Raw genomic sequence first — 16,138 nt, 5'->3', positions numbered from 1 at the left:
ATCCATACACATACACCCGTACATATCCCCACACACATACATGCAAACACATTCTCTAAATAAAATACAGTATTGATAAAGTCTTCAAGTTTGTTACTTTGTTACTTAAAAATAGTATGAAAGAAGTGAGTAACAGTGACTGGGAGTATCCTTTTGGTCTGTGGGGTCCTGCCCTTTGCCATCGGTTTGGCCTGGCACATACATGGCTTCCTTTTGTCTTTGCAGAGTGAGGATTCGGATGAAGATGAGCCTTGTGCAATCAGTGGCAAGTGGACTTTCCAGAGGGACAGCAAGAGGTGGTCCCGCCTTGAGGAGTTTGATGTCTTCTCTCCAAAGCAGGAGCCAATCCCTGGGTCCCCAGACGACTCTCGCTTGCAGAGCGCCACGAGCCACGAAAGCATGCTGACGGACCTCAGTGAGCGCCAGGAGGTGTCCTCTGTCCGAAGCCTCAGCAGCACCAGCAGTGTCCCCACCCACGTACCCCACAGTGGGGATGCAGTGACACCCCGAACGAATTCCGTCATCAGCGTCTGCTCCTCCTCCGGCCACGGCCCCTTTGTAGGCAATGATGACTCCTTCTCCAGCCTGCCTTCCCCCAAGGAACTGTCCAGCTTCAGCTTTAGCATGAAAGGCCATGAGAAACACACCAAGTCTAAGACGCGGAGCCTGCTGAAACGGATGGAGAGCTTGAAGCTCAAGGGCTCCCACCACGGCAAGCACAAGACGCCTTCCAAGCTGGGCTTGATCATCAGTGCGCCCATTCTGCAGGAGGGCATGGATGAGGAGAAGCTGAAGCAGCTGAACTGCGTGGAGATCTCGGCCCTCAATGGCAACCACATCAACGTGCCCATGGTACGAAAAAGGAGCGTGTCCAACTCCACACAGACCAGCAGCAGCAGCAGCCAATCAGAGACCAGCAGTGCGGTCAGCACACCGAGCCCGGTCACCAGGACACGGAGCCTCAGCACCTGTAACAAGCGGGTGGGCATGTATCTAGAGGGCTTCGACCCTTTCAATCAGTCCACCTTGAATAACGTGACGGAGCGGAACTATAAGAACCGCGAGAGCTACCCAGAGGACACGGTGTTCTACATTCCCGAAGATCACAAGCCCGGCACCTTCCCCAAGGCCCTCTCCAATGGCAGTTTCTGCCCCTCGGGAAACAGTTCCGTGAACTGGAGGACTGGAAGCTTCCACGGCCCCGGCCACCTCAGCCTAAGGAGGGAAAACAGCAGCGACAGCCCTAAGGAACTAAAGAGGCGCAATTCCTCCAGCTCGGTGAGTAGCCGCCTAAGCATCTACGACAACGTGCCGGGCTCCATCCTGTATTCCAGCTCGGGGGACCTGGCCGACCTGGAGAACGAGGACATCTTCCCTGAGCTGGATGACATTCTCTACCACGTGAAGGGGATGCAGAGGATAGTCAACCAGTGGTCGGAAAAGTTTTCCGATGAGGGAGACTCGGACTCAGCCCTGGACTCTGTGTCTCCTTGCCCGTCGTCTCCAAAGCAGATACACTTGGACGTGGACCATGACCGAAGGACACCCAGCGACCTGGACAGCACGGGCAACTCCCTCAATGAGCCTGAAGAGCCCACTGACATCCCAGAGAGAAGGGACTCTGGGGTGGGGGCGTCCCTGACCAGGTGCAAGAGGTAAGGGCCTTACTGCTCCAGACCAAGGTGGGGGTCAGGAATGGCCCGCTTGGTGGGAAGAAGCCACAGCCATGTAATGTCCAACCAGCCGACCCCAGCAATCCAAAAGAAAGGGGATATTGGGTACTAGGTGTGGACCTTTAGTCAAGAACGTTGAAAACGTGGAGGATGGTGGTGTTTGCACAAGGTGATCAGGCTTTTACGCCACCAAGGTGTACCCATAGACAGGATTAAAGTGATAACGTGCATGTACAGTCAGCCCTCCTGCCGTTCCAAGTCTTCAGACTCTGCCAGGGCCAGATGAGAAATACTCAGGGGCGAAACTGCCTTGTCATTATTCCCTAAGTAATACAGAATAACGGGGTTGGGAATTTAGCTCAGTGGTAGAGTGCTTGCCTAGCAATCGCAATGCCCTGGGTTCAGTCCTCAGCTCTGAAAAAAAAGACAAAATAACAAAAAGATTTCTCTAAATCTTAATTTAGCCTTTAATCCCAGCACTTGGGAGGCAGAGCCAGGAGGATCTCTGTGAGTTTGAGGCCAGCCTGGGCTACAGAGTGAGTTCCAGGACAGGCTCCAAAGCTATAGAGAAACCCTGTCTCGAAAAATCGAAAAATCGAAAAACCAAAAAAAAAAAAAAAAAAAAAAAAAAGATACAGAATAGCAGTGAACCCCTAACAGGCCATTATAAACAATCCAGAGATGATTTAAACTAAATGGGAAGGTGCCCCCAATGTGCATAGATGCTACACATCTTCTGTAAGAGACCTGAGCGTGCTGAGTCCGAAGTCTCCGAGGAGGCTCTGGAACGAACCTTCTGTGGCTCTGTCGGAAGGGCTGTTGGTTTTCCTGGAGAGGAGCGTCCGTCCTCTTGGTTCCTGAGGTGCCAGGGAGCCCCTGTCTCCTTCCCTCCAGAGAAGTGTCTTGTCTCACCCTCGCCCTGTTCTCTTGCAGGCACAGGCTGAGATGGCACAGCTTCCAGAGCTCTCACCGGCCGAGCCTAAACTCTGTATCTCTGCAGATCAACTGTCAGTCTGTGGCCCAGATGAACCTGCTGCAGAAATACTCACTCCTGAAACTGACGGCCCTGCTGGAAAAATACACGCCTTCCAACAAGCATGGTTTCAGCTGGTAAGAGAATAAACTATGTCATCGGCTGGAACGGCACATGAGGCTATGCACTCCCAGAGGCCGCCCCAACACTGAGTGTATGAGTTCTTCATCACATATCTCCAATCCATCATCCTGAGGCAGTCTGTCCCCATACCCTTGAGGCTGTGTTTTCAATACTAGATAAAGCGCATGGAGTTTCAGGGAATTAACTGCTGCGGGACTGCTTGGTTGTGTTTTCAGCCCTTTGCATGAAAGATTGCATCCCTCTCACATCATAGAGCACAGGTACCTTCTTTCCAGGTGCAGAAATAACCCACATTAGGCAAATGCATTATCAAATCATGTTCTTGAGAGGAAGGAAGGAGAATGGTGACATGGGGCATAGTTGGCAGTATCAGTGCCTGTTTCTAGAAACTTCTGTTAGCGGTGTTGGGGATTGAACTCGGGCCTTCAGGCACACTGAGCACACACTCCATCTCTCAGATGGTCATTTTTGAATGAATGTTTGGAGCATGGCTCAAAAATCTACCTGTGCTAAAGAGTTTAGGTTGTTTTGTTTTGTTTTGTTGTTTATTTGGGGGAGGGGGCTCTCTGGCAAAAATTTTCAGGGAGTAATAAATTTAATTAACGGTACTAAATCTTAGATACATACTATTTTTTGTTTGGCATTCTCTCTCTCTCTCTCTTTCTTTCTCTCTCTCTCTCTCTCTCTTTCTCCGTTTCTCTCTGGTATTCTGAGACAGAGTCTGTCTTATTTTGTAGCTCTGGCTGTCCTGGAACTCACTCTGTAGACCAGCCTGGCCTCGAACTCACAGAGATTCATGTACCTCTTGCCTCTCAAGTGCTAGGATTAAAGCCACGTGCCACCATGCCCCACCACAAACAAATATATGTGAAAACTTGAGAGAATTATTAGATGAACCCTTCATAATGTTGAAAAATCCAGCCTTGAGTGTGGACTATAAGACGTGGACAGTCGGGGATGCGTTGTGGATGCAGCATAAACTGTGTACATACTGATTTTTATGCTCTAGTACAAAGACAAGAGCTACGTCTGGATCCAACTCTTGTGTGTTTTGCAGGACCGCAAGGCATGCCTGAATCTCTTCCCAAACTGTCAGGGTGTTTATTGTCTAATGGTTCGTGAAACAGAGGTGCAGTCCATTTCATTGGAGCACTCTGGGACCATCCAGGGTAGCTTGAGATAGTCTGAAGCAGAGTCTGCTGTTCTTTCTCTGGGTCTTCCCTCCTAGGGATGCCCAGGGGATGTAGCTGTGGCACCAAACACCTCCCTTAGCTAAAGCAGTTTTGCATGAGCCTCACTAAATACAGAAGTTGTTTGTTCTGAATGACAGAAATACATATTGACCGGTCTATCCCAGAATGCCTCAGATTCTCAGTGGGGAGTGTAATGTGTTCTTCCCACATTCCACAGGCGGGTTCTCCACCCCCAACAAAGCGAGCATTATGCACGCTTCTACCGTAGTAGTACCGTATGCTTCACTGTGCGCAAATACGAATTTGGCTCCACGCTCTGGCTTACCCTTTCCTAGAGCCATCAAGAGTGACATGTCATGGCTGTGGGCAGGCACCCAGAAGTCAAGGCTTTCTGTGGTGTCCCTCTGTGCTTAGAGTAATATTTTCCTCACTGCTATTTAAAACTGCATATTTTAGATTCTCCATTCAGAGGTTCCCCCCACCCCTTTCTCACCAAACCCTCAAAAAAAAAAATCTGAAAGTCCACCCTACTACTTCAATTCTGGTCAGTTTTTCCAGTGAGTCAAAACCAAATGTAAAAGCCTGGCATTGTGAAATTTGGATAGCTCAGAGCACTTCGGCCCAAAGTCCCCTTCCTGTTTGGCTTTGCCCTTCTCTGGCCTCACTCAGAGGGGTCATTTGTGAGCTCAGATGTCTGCCTGAGGGCCTTAAATGCCTGACATGGGTTTCCTGCTGTTGCCTATATGGCTGGGGGTGGGCCTGCTTTCAGGACGGCTGGCAGCCTGGGGGAACGTCACAACTCTCCCATTGTTCCTTCTCCACGGTCCCATAGAAGCCTGAAGGTGCTGTGTGCTCTGGGGTTATCGGCAGGGGAATTTATTTTGACTTTGGGTCGCACCCCATTTGGTTCTCAGTATGGCAAGCCAGTCAGCATTGTGTGTTGGCTGATTTTTATACCGTAATACCCAGATCTCTTTACCCGAATCAATTCAGATCCTGTCAGGAACCCAGAAGGGATTCATACCCTTTTAGGGAAAATCGGAGCTTGTTTCTCAAGCTTTTTATCAGAACTGCCTACTAAGGTATTAGGTATTTTTGCCTCTTCCTTCCTGTACCATGTAATAGGCTACTAGCCCAGAATACATTCAAGAGCAGGCTAGGAAAGTTCATCAGCCTTCCCTTCGACCACAGACTCCTGTTCTCAAGATTAACAGGAGTTAACAGATTCCCGCAGATGAGGAAATTTGACCAGCTCTTACAACTCCCAACTCTTCAAGCATCTACAACATAGCCAGGCATGATGGTGCATGGTGGAAGAAGCTGAGACAGGAGGATTGTAATTTCAGATCAGACAGTGCTGCCAAGTGAGAAATGTCTTACAAAGGCATCAGAGAGATCTTAGGGGTGGGGTGTAGCTCAGTAGTAGAGCACTTGCTCTAGGTTCCTGTACCTAAAGCACTATCCCTTCACACACACACCAAAAATTCCTAGGACGTTTTCTAATAGTGTGGGACGGGGCGTTCTGTGCTGACATAATTCATTGTAGCAGCTACTGGACACAAATGACACTCTGCCCTTGAAGGTGGCTAGTACAGCTGAAAAACTGTTTGCAAAAATGGGTGAGTGAGGTCCAGCATCCCTCACCACCACCACCATGTTCTTTAAACAGGGCTGTGCCCAAGTTCATGAAAAGGATCAAGGTTCCAGACTACAAGGACCGGAGTGTGTTTGGGGTCCCACTGACTGTGAACGTGCAGCGCTCAGGACAGCCCCTGCCTCAGAGCATCCAGCAGGCCATGCGCTACCTCCGGAACCATTGTCTGGACCAGGTGAGTTACAGCTGCCCGTGGATCCCACTCATGGGGACTGAGCTCCATGCTCCCCTTTTTTCCCTAGTTTTGAAAGAAAGGTGTTGGTTGCTTTCCATTCTCATCCCTCCTGTTTTTCTTCCAAAAGGTTGGGCTCTTCAGAAAGTCGGGCGTCAAATCCAGGATCCAGGCTCTACGCCAGATGAACGAAAGCGCGGAAGACTATGTCAACTATGAAGGCCAGTCCGCCTACGATGTGGCAGACATGTTAAAGCAGTATTTTCGAGATCTTCCTGAGCCCCTCATGACGAACAAACTCTCGGAAACCTTCCTACAGATCTACCAGTGTAAGCATCCTTGGGTCGCCTTAAGACCATTGGTGCTGCGTTTAGTGGGACCAGCTGTCTTGGCATGTCATTTGTTAGCCAAGGAAACCTGCATGGGGACCCTCCGAATACACAGGTTATCTGTTTCTTTCTTGCCTTGCGTGTGGGTAGGTTCCTGTATACTTACTAAATAATTTGAAAAGTAATGTTTGTGGTTGGATAGCATGGAACACTGGGTTTGCTCTCCAGCGCACGGAAATCAGGTGTAGTGCTGCACACCTGTAATCCTAAGCACTTGGGAGGTGGAGATCCGAGGGTCAGAAGTTCAAGGTCATCCCCTTGGCTGCATAATGAATTTGAAGGCTACCTGGGTTCTGTGAGACCTTGTCTTCAAAAGAAAGAGAAAATTAATTTCGCTGGTTAGTCTGTAAGTGCTGAAGCCCTTGTGCATCATTAGAGTCAGGTCCTGTATCATCATTCATTTGTCTAGAGCAGTGTAATGTAGGTGCTGAAAAAGTCAGGTACCAAAACGGTACGCCTGCCCTCTGGGGCCCCTTCTTCCCTTCCTTCCTCCCTTCCTCCCCTCCATCCACCACTGATTCCACTCCTTCCTGCCTTGTCTGTAGACTTATCATTTACTTTACACCTCTCTCACGGGGCTGTTGAGTTTAGAATTTCTCTAGTGTCCGTGTGTTTTATCTCACTGGAAAAAGAATAAATAATGGGTTGGTTTTTTTTTTCTGTTATTCATCATGGTCCCTTCCAGAAATACCTGGGAAAACAATACCCATGTCCTCCTCACTTTCACAAGCTCAGCTTAAAGCAAACAGTTGTGGAAATAAATGATCAAGATCAGGACTGTGGTTTTCACGGCTTTGTATTTTTCTTGGCTCACGCGGCCCCAGAGCAGTGTGGTTTAAAGGCAGCCTCTCTCCACTGAAACCGTCTTTAGAACTGACGCGTTGAGCTGCATTTTATGAGGAACGGAGCTGGGTCTGGTCTGGTCTATTTCATTATTTGTTTCGTCCTTTCATATTTTATGAAAACACAGGTCACATTTTCCCCCACCGAGGTGTTTGTTGTGCGTTGTAACCATGGAGCTGTTTAATCAGGTTGTCTTATGGCCCTGCATTTAAGTGACTTGATTTTTCCACCACATGCTCTTAAAAAATTTAAGTTTGCCTGGTTAATAAGACTGGAAGGCTGGGCGCAGACTTCCTACAGTGTCCAATATTCTGTAGGCTTTCGTGCCTTTTTAGACATTTGCCTCTTGGTATACTTTCTAAAACTTAAGAAGTTGTTATTCAAAATCTATTTAAATTGACTTCATATTCTAACAACCTTTCCCATTTTAAGGATGAGCAAATAAATGGGTCAAGACTGGTCCCCAAAGATACTGAACCTTTTATAGCCAGCTGAGCGATCTCCGTTCCTAACTTTTTTGTTTGTTTGTTTGTTTGTTTTTCGAGACAGGGTTTCTCTGTGTAGCTTTGTGCCTTTCCTGGAACTCACTTGGTAGCCCAGGCTGGCCTCGAACTCACAGAGATCCGTCTGGCTCTGCCTCCCGAGTGCTGGGATTAAAGGCGTGCGCCACCACCACCGCCTGGCCCATTCCTAACTTCTTGCACATCTCTCACATAAACTTTATTGAAACGACACAAAATCTTTTTTTTTTTTTTTGCCGGAGCTGAGGGCCTTGCGCTTGCTAGGCAAGCGCTCTACCACTGAGCTAAACCCCCAACCCCAAAACTACACAAAATCTTAAATGCAGAGTGATTTCAATAATTAAGACGGCAAATTAGAATTTCTTTGTTTTGTTTTGAGACCTTAGAAGAAACAGTTCTGTACAGGACAAGAACATATCGTCTGGAGCCGAACTCTGAGGTCGGTTTTAGAGTGTGTTAGCACTGCGGGTGTTTGAACTGTTTCGACTCCCCCACGAGGCAGGAAATACTTGAGGCTTGTGACGCCGGCAGCGTCGGCAGCCCATAATTTCCTCGTTATTAACCTTTGGTGTGCTTTCTACAAGTGCTCATTCGGTGTTTGATGCCGAAGTTTGCTTTGGGATGTGGATTTGGCGCGGACGTGGGAAATTACTGAGCTGCTGATGGTGGGAATGCTTGTGCCCTGCAGATGTGCCCAAGGACCAGCGCCTCCAGGCTATCAAGGCAGCCATTATGCTCCTGCCTGACGAGAACCGGGAGGTTCTCCAGACGCTTCTCTACTTCTTGAGCGACGTCACAGCGGCTGTGAAAGAAAACCAGATGACGCCCACCAACCTGGCTGTGTGCTTAGCACCTTCTCTTTTCCACCTCAACACCCTGAAGAGAGAGAATTCTTCCCCAAGGTACAGATAGCAGACAGGGAGCATGCCCAGGCTTGTTCTTGAGAGGCATCTCTCCCTTCCTCCTGGGACCGTGTCCCTGTGTTCTTGTTGGTGTCTTATGTGAACTGAGCAAAAGTGGTTAGTCCTGGGACTGGGTCCTTGTGTGTCACTGTGACAGATGACCCGACACAAACAACTTAAGGGAGTAAAGGCTGACTTTCCTCCTGGTTTCCGAGGGCTCAGCCTGTGGTTGATTAGCCTTGGCAGCGAGAAAGAAGGACCCGATACCCAAGGACCTATTTTCTCCAGCTGCATCCTACCTTGGGCATCAGTTGTCCAGAATGGGAGCGTTTTCTGCTCAGGCTTCTTTTATTCTCAGATCACAGAGCATCCCCAGGCCTCTGGCCCCTTTCCTAACGCTCCTGAAAGAAGCTGTCTTTGAAGAGGAGGGCTCCTGAGATGGAGCACCATGAATGAGTGTGTGCTTTGGTGTGTCCGGTGTTTAAAGCAAATCAAACACTGCCCTTTCCATTCTCCCAGCCAACAGCCTCGCAGACCTATTGGGCCAAAGGAACTGAATTGGGAGCTCTTTGGAGTAGGGACAGATGTATCCCCCCTTAGCCTCTGGCGGGGTGGGATCAAGAAAGTCACATTTCTGGCCTGTGCCTGAAGTTGAAAGCAAGGCTACAAAGGACAAAGGTTATTAGTGAACCTCAGAGTTGTTTCTACTTAACTCCCTAAGCCAATTATTGGCAGACATTTCTGCCTAGAATACATGTACACAAGGTGGGAGTAGCTCTGGAGAACTAAGAGGAAGAAGAAGCTCAGTGATCACCAAGGCTGATACTTGCTGGGGACTTATTCTATGCCAGACATGAGTTCCTTTTCTTCCTGTCAATCTTCCCATGTCACAACAATCCCAGGAGATAGACAAACTGCCAAGTCTCTCTCTCTCTCTCTCTCTCTCTCTCTCTCTCTCTCTCAAAATAAAGTGAAATTTGGGGAAGGTCATTTCTGGAAGGATGGAAGGAAGGAAGGAAGGGAGGGAGGGAGGGAGGAAGGAAGGAAGGAAGAACAGATCTGGTTTGCACTTTCTTACATGGATAGTTCATAAGATCACCCCTACCATAGGAAGAACCGTGACTAGCTGGATGGACTCCGCACATCCTGCTTCTGTCCAGCTCTAGGAACCTGAACCGTGTTTCAGGTTGATGCATCGAAGTCGCTCTGCCTGGAAGCCGTAGAGTACTTCAGTAGCCTTTTAACTAGTGTTAAGTTGTTGGGGCATTCCAGCTTTAATGGGATAGAAAACTACAGGAGATAGCAGAGACGGGCCACATAAGAATAGGACCAAACAACAGGGTTATCCCTCACCTAAGGCAGGGGATCCTGTTTACTCACCCTGTACGGATAGCAGCACTGTCTATCCCTATTCCAGCACCTCAGTTCCTATAGAAGCTGCCTCAGTCCCCAGCAAATGCACGCTCTTGTGAACTCCTTAATAAAATGCCTTTAAATAGCCTGGCTGTTTAACCAAAATATGTCTTTGTGTTCTGTGTTGTGTTTTAATAAAACTGCGAGAAACTGGCCAGGCGGTGGTGGCGTGGCACGCCTGTAATCCCAGTACTCAGGAGGCAGAAGCAGGCGGATGGATCTCTGTGACTTCGAGGCCAGCCTGGTCTACAAAGCGAGTTCCAGGAAAGGTTCCAAAGCTACAGAGAAACCCTGTCTCGAAAAAATAAAATAAAATAAAAAATAAAACAAAAAAACCAAAATTGTGAGAAACTGCATTCAGCAGTTTATTTGTTCAAAAATAAAAAGCTTTTTGGAACCACTTAACCTGCTTATCCAAACCCTTTATTTCTTTTTTCCCAGGGTAATGCAAAGAAAACAGAGTTTGGGCAAACCAGACCAGAAAGATCTGAATGAAAACCTCGCTGCCACTCAAGGGCTGGCCCACATGATTGCTGAGTGCAAGAAGCTCTTCCAGGTATATATATGGTCCTGAAGCATGGCTGCTGTGCTAGGATCCTGTGGGTGGGCACAAAATCGTCGGCTTGGTGTTTGTTCTCATCTGGACACAAGGTCTTTCTCATAATTGGAGATTATGTACCTAGGCTGAGACTGTCAAACACAAACACAGACATTCACACACTCTTTTTCTCCCTCACACACATACTTCATGAGCTATTGATACGTATTTAAGTATACACGTGTGTGTGTGTGTGTGTGTGTGTGTGTGTGTGTGTGTGTGTATACATACACTCATTGCAGCTAACGTTTCGTGAAATTGTCGACCTCTTACGGAAAAAAGTAAAAGCAGAGTTCGAGACCAGCCTGGTCTACAGACAGAGCTAGTTCCAGGACAGCCAGGGCCATACAGAGAAACCCCGTCTTGTGTGCAGGGGCAGGCCGGGAGCAAAAGCAACAGATTATCTGGAATTAAAACTCTGTCTGAGAAACCTGCTTTGGTCCGTGTAAGTCCTATTGTAATTAATTACGTACACCCCCCATTATCTCGCGGGAGTGGACGGCCAGCTTGAATCAGGCCATTGCTTCTGTCCTTCTCCTTCTACGGAGGCGCTGACGGACCGACCATCACCTTCTTGTCGTGTGTGTTTCTCCCAGGTTCCTGAGGAAATGAGCCGATGTCGCAACTCTTACACTGAGCAAGAGCTGAAGCCCCTCACACTGGAGGCCCTGGGACACCTGAGTAACGATCAGCCCGCTGACTACACACACTTCCTCCAGGACTGTGTGGATGGACTGTTTAAGGAGGTCAAAGAGAAGTTCAAAGGCTGGGTCAGCTACCCTACCTCTGAACAGGCGGAGCTGTCCTATAAGAAGGTTGGTCTCCTGCCCATTCATTCCCAGGGTCATGACTATAAGTCATCAGACATGAGACTCTCTGCCCAGTTGTAGTCTCTGTGGGGATCTCTACCCCAGACCTGTCACTGAGAACTGTCCCTGTGTTGGACAGCCAAGTGATTGAGATTCCCTGGTAAGAATGGACATCTGAGCCAGGCGGTGGTGGCGAACACCTTTAATCCCAGCACTCGGGAGGCAGAGCCAGGCGGATCTCTGTGAGTTCAAGGCCAGCCTGGTCTCCAAAGCGAGGTCCAGGAAAGGCGCAAAGCTACACAGAGAAACCCTGTCTCGAAAAACCAAAACCAAAAAAAAAAAAAAAAGAAAGAAAAGAATGGACATCTGTCACCGAGGGGCGAACACTAACATGTGGGAAATCTCCATCTGCTTGTGACAAAGTCCTTTCCTCCCACAGAATCGTCCTAGACTTACCTGATTCACTAGTGTTATTGGGCTTTCCAGGGGCATCTTGGGACAAGCTTACATTTTTTTTTTCTATACTTGTAAAGAAAATAGTTTCGGACCCCATATGGTCTTAGTCACTGCGTGGAGCATCCTTTTGTCTCAGCATAACATCCATCAGGGTGTTTGTCAGCACTGTCTCTATCACCTTGAAAATAAACAGAGTGGTCACATGGCCATATAGACTTTGAGATGAAATAAATGGGTGTGTCACAGTCATTCCGATATGAGCCCCAGGAAACGGAAGTCGTGATTCTGACCGGAGCGGACACTGTTTTGTTCACACTCCTAGCCTGCTCTTCGATGTATCCAGGGCTAGTAGCCTACTGCATACATTTATTAATTGGCCTCTGAACAGAGGGCCACGTCCCCCACTCAAACTTCGCTTTCAAAATCAAAGTATACATGCTTTCTCTTAGCATTGAAAGGAACACGTCTTCTTTTCAGGTCAGTGATGGACCACCACTAAGGCTTTGGAGGTCAACCATTGAGGTCCCTGCTGCCCCCGAGGAGATCTTAAAACGACTTCTGAAAGAGCAGCACCTCTGGGATGTGGACCTGCTGGACTCCAAGGTGATCGAAATCCTGGACAGCCAGACTGAAATTTACCAGTACGTCCAAAACAGCATGGCGCCTCACCCTGCTCGGGACTACGTCGTGTTGAGGTGAGAGCTTCCAAATTGGTTTGATGATGGCATAGACAATTAAACATCAGGACTGAGCCCGGGTGTCACTCAAACTTACAATATGGCTATGTTGTAGATGTCAGGGAAAGTGCTGAGCAGTTTTAAAGCATGTTTATGTTTATGCCAACAGGCTGCTTCAGAGAGTAAAGCTTTACGTCTTGGAACTAAGCTCAGAAGGGGAAAAGCCTTTGCAAACAAATGTGCACTGTGGGGCTAGATTTCTGCCCCATTGCCTGTAGATGTTCTGGTTAGAAACAGCCAACCAGTGGCCAGGAAATAGCATTTAGTTCCCAAGTGAGATGTGGTTAAGGCTGACTTACATGTAATTCCCGGGTCCTCTGAAGGCTATTGAAGGAGCCGTTTCCAAAAGCTTCGAGGAACTGTCCTTCCTTCCAGAACTGCTCACTGCTTGTTTGGTGTCCACATCCTGAGACATTCATGAAATGTAAAGGGGGGTTTAAAAAAAAAAAAACAAAACAAAACAAAAAAAAACAAAAAAAACTTCAAACTGGCTCTTTTCCAGAAAGACACTGGGTGACTGAGCATGTCACCCCAAGTGGAGGAGGTGGCCCTCTAAGGCTGTCCACCCCCCAGAGTCCATGTGCAGTGACTTTGGGAGGATGTCATATTCAACCTGGCTTCTGAGAAACTCCATTTCCTCTTCGCTTTTGTCTCCACAGGACCTGGAGGACTAATTTACCCCGGGGAGCTTGCGCCCTCTTACTCACTTCTGTGGACCACGACCGGGCACCCGTGGTAGGGGTGAGGGTTAATGTGCTCCTGTCCAGATATTTGATTGAACCCTGCGGGTCAGGAAAATCCAAACTCACCTACATGTGCAGAGCTGATTTACGGTACGTTGATTCTAACCCAACGTGGGGATGGGGATGCAAAAGTGGTGCTTATAAAACAATACCTTGACGGTTGCTGTCCTTTTGGATACTGCTTCCAATCTAGGTTCCTTAGGAAATGTGCTACTAAAGCAGTGTGAATTTGGTAGTTTGACCACAAATTTAAAGCCACAGAAAGTATATTTTATATTGAGCCCACTAGCAGATATTTCCCGTTTTATATTGGAAGGTGTTTGAACAGTGCATGTTTTATAATTGATTATGCCTCTGCCTTTGTGCAACAAATGAATGTGATTCATCAGCTTCAAGGATGCCCCAAATAAACTAGTGAATGCTCTTTTCTAAAATACACTCCCCATTGTAAACGTCAGTCACCCATGTGATACATTTCTGTAAGACATGCCAAAGCTTCCTCTAAGCAAGGCCATTCAGTATCCATGCTTTAAAATTGTCCCCTGGAAACCTTCTGGTCCTAGATGTGTGTGTGTGTGTGTGTGTGTGTGTGTGTGTGTGTGTGTGTGTGTGTGTGTGTGTGTGTGTGTGTGTGTGTGTGTAATGGACATGCCAGAAAATAGTCTTTATTTTCACATGTTCACCAAAGAATGGAAGCAGGCATCGCAGTGGAGGCTGAGGCAGGCCAATCACTGAGTTTAAGGCTGTCTAGAGATGCTATGTCAAAGAAAGAAATTAGAGTAGCCTCCTTTGGTACAGCTCCTTCATGATGCATTTTCCTCTCATCCTTGAGGCCCTGAGCACAATCCTCATAGTCCAGATTTTTTTAAAAAGTGAGAGAGTATTCAAGACTATCTTCATCAGATCTCTACTCTTGCTAATTTAAATAACTCACCAGCTTTTCTTTGGTGTCACAGGGGCCACATGCCGGAGTGGTACACAAAATCTTTTGGACATTTGTGCGCAGCTGAAGTGGTAAAGATCCGAGACTCCTTCAGTAATCAGAACACTGAACCCAAGGATGCCAAATCTAGGTGATGTCGGAGGCCAAGCATCTGCGTCTACCACCTGGGTGATTGTTTCTAGAGCCTTGCCAGCCCTTGGAAGAGTTCATCTGGGTCTCATTGACTGTAGCAATTTGACCAGTTGTTTTTAAAGCTGCTTCCTGTTTGTCTTAGGTCTATGTCATAGACCTTGACTGGATTATATAAGACTTAGGGCGGGGGTGGGGAGGGGAGATTCGTGTATTGTTCACATTGCTTCTGAGAAGCAAGAGCTCTTTTTGGCGCATAATGGAAGATAGCCAGGAGACGTCATTGTCTCGTGACGTCAGCGCATGTGTTCCTATGTCATTTGTTTTGTGGTGTGTTGAGGGACTGATGTAGCCACTGGAATAGTTGGTACTCGTTGACAGGTTTTTTCCCCCCTGAGATGAGCAGAGAACGGTTTGCACAGAGGAGTGTGGATGTGTGTGTTGCTGGCTGAGAGGCACAGATGCAGAGATAGAACGCAGTGTCTGGCACACTGAGATATGCTCCACAAAGGATGCTGATGTACCCACCAGGTTTAACTCCGCCTGGAATAGCTGACTACCCAGGGATCTACCCGGAAGAGGAACCCAGCTCCTTTCTCCATTTCCCCCAGGTTATTGTGTTGCTGGGTTTTTGGGGGGGTGAGAGGAGTTGTTTTGTTGTTTTTTTTTTTTTTGTTTTTTGTTTTTTTTTTTTGTCTTTTTCTTTCTTCAAACCTTTGCTTTCCCATAAACTGCAGTTTCCCATGACTGCAGTACTGTAACCAGTAAGACTAACAAGCATCCTCTCTACTCTCTTGACTGCCTCTAGAGGAAAGGTTTTCTTTACATGACATGTAAAGGCTCAACCCTAACACCCATAAGCAAAGTCCCAAAACTTTTTATTTCCAGTTCTGGGAGTTGAACCCAGGGCCTTTTCTATGCACTCAATAGTGAACTTCATCCCCGGCTCTGTTTTCACCTTTCTTTTGCGACAGGGTCTCACCACGTTGCCCAGGCTGGTCTTGAACAACTAACTCACTGTATAGCGGAGGCTCCTATCTCAGTCTGTCAGATAGCTGGGGTAAGAGGTGCTCATCAAAATGTTTTACCTGTTATAATTCATAGTCTTGTCGGGCTTGTCACATAAACGCTACGATAAACAAGGGAACACAGGGACATATGTCCCCAGTAGATTTAAGCCAAGCACAAGAGGCTTTGGATTATTGGTGTTATCAGTGTTCCTGACAGCTGTGTGTGTGTGTGTGTTTTCGTTAGGTTTGTCCTCATGCACAAATAGGTTTTCTGACTATGTGGTTTTATTTTTCCCCTACATTTCTTTTTTCTTTTTCTCTCATAATGCCCTTAGACTGTATTTTAGTAATAATGGGGACTAGTAATCTCAGTGAAAAACAGATAGTGCAGGTTTTTGGAAGGACGGTCTTTCACAGGCTTTACTGTAATGGTAAAGATTGACTCAAGACAGTATTAGTAAATTTATTTTGTATGGATCAAAAGGTGAATAACGTATGGATGAGGGTTGAAGAAGGGTCTTTATTTTGTTATAACTGAGTTACCCTGTCAGTATTATTTCAGAGGTTCTTTGAAGAAGGGGAGGGGGGGGGGGTCAGAGTAGAGTTTTAAAATTTGAGTATTTGAATTATCAGTGTTGCTTGTGAAGATGTGCGTGTATATTCATCTTCGTTGGCTTCTGGATCTGTAAGATTGTATGCTGTATATACCAGTCTATTGAGAAACATGTACACATGTCTGTCCACTGTGCTTTCAGACATAGATAAAGCATGATAAAGATTATTATTTAAAATATACTTGTATTTATACCTCAGATATTCTTTTGGGTTTTGTACCT

At 47.2% G+C, this 16,138-nt stretch overlaps 1 protein-coding gene across 3 annotated transcripts in view; it reads left to right on the top strand.

Moving 5' to 3' along the window:
- Dlc1 (DLC1 Rho GTPase activating protein) overlaps positions 1-14,946 on the top strand; it is a 376,108-nt gene extending 361,162 nt beyond the window's left edge. For all 3 annotated transcript variants that reach the window (XM_036166511.1, XM_036166512.1, XM_036166513.1), the window contains 10 exons: positions 226-1,655; positions 2,607-2,783; positions 5,653-5,812; positions 5,940-6,138; positions 8,251-8,464; positions 10,319-10,433; positions 11,072-11,290; positions 12,218-12,435; positions 13,137-13,310; positions 14,177-14,946. In XM_036166511.1, coding sequence (XP_036022404.1) covers positions 226-1,655; positions 2,607-2,783; positions 5,653-5,812; positions 5,940-6,138; positions 8,251-8,464; positions 10,319-10,433; positions 11,072-11,290; positions 12,218-12,435; positions 13,137-13,310; positions 14,177-14,297 — 3,027 coding nt within the window. In that variant the 3' untranslated portion in view covers positions 14,298-14,946. The remainder of the gene's footprint in view (positions 1-225; positions 1,656-2,606; positions 2,784-5,652; positions 5,813-5,939; positions 6,139-8,250; positions 8,465-10,318; positions 10,434-11,071; positions 11,291-12,217; positions 12,436-13,136; positions 13,311-14,176) is intronic.
- Positions 14,947-16,138: the final 1,192 nt, after the last annotated feature.

Source organism: Onychomys torridus, chromosome 17 (genome assembly GCF_903995425.1).
Source record: "Onychomys torridus chromosome 17, mOncTor1.1, whole genome shotgun sequence".
NCBI lineage: Eukaryota > Metazoa > Chordata > Mammalia > Rodentia > Cricetidae > Onychomys > Onychomys torridus.
The sequence above is the reverse complement of the archived record's forward strand: the minus strand, read 5'-3'. Positions and strand labels throughout refer to the sequence as shown.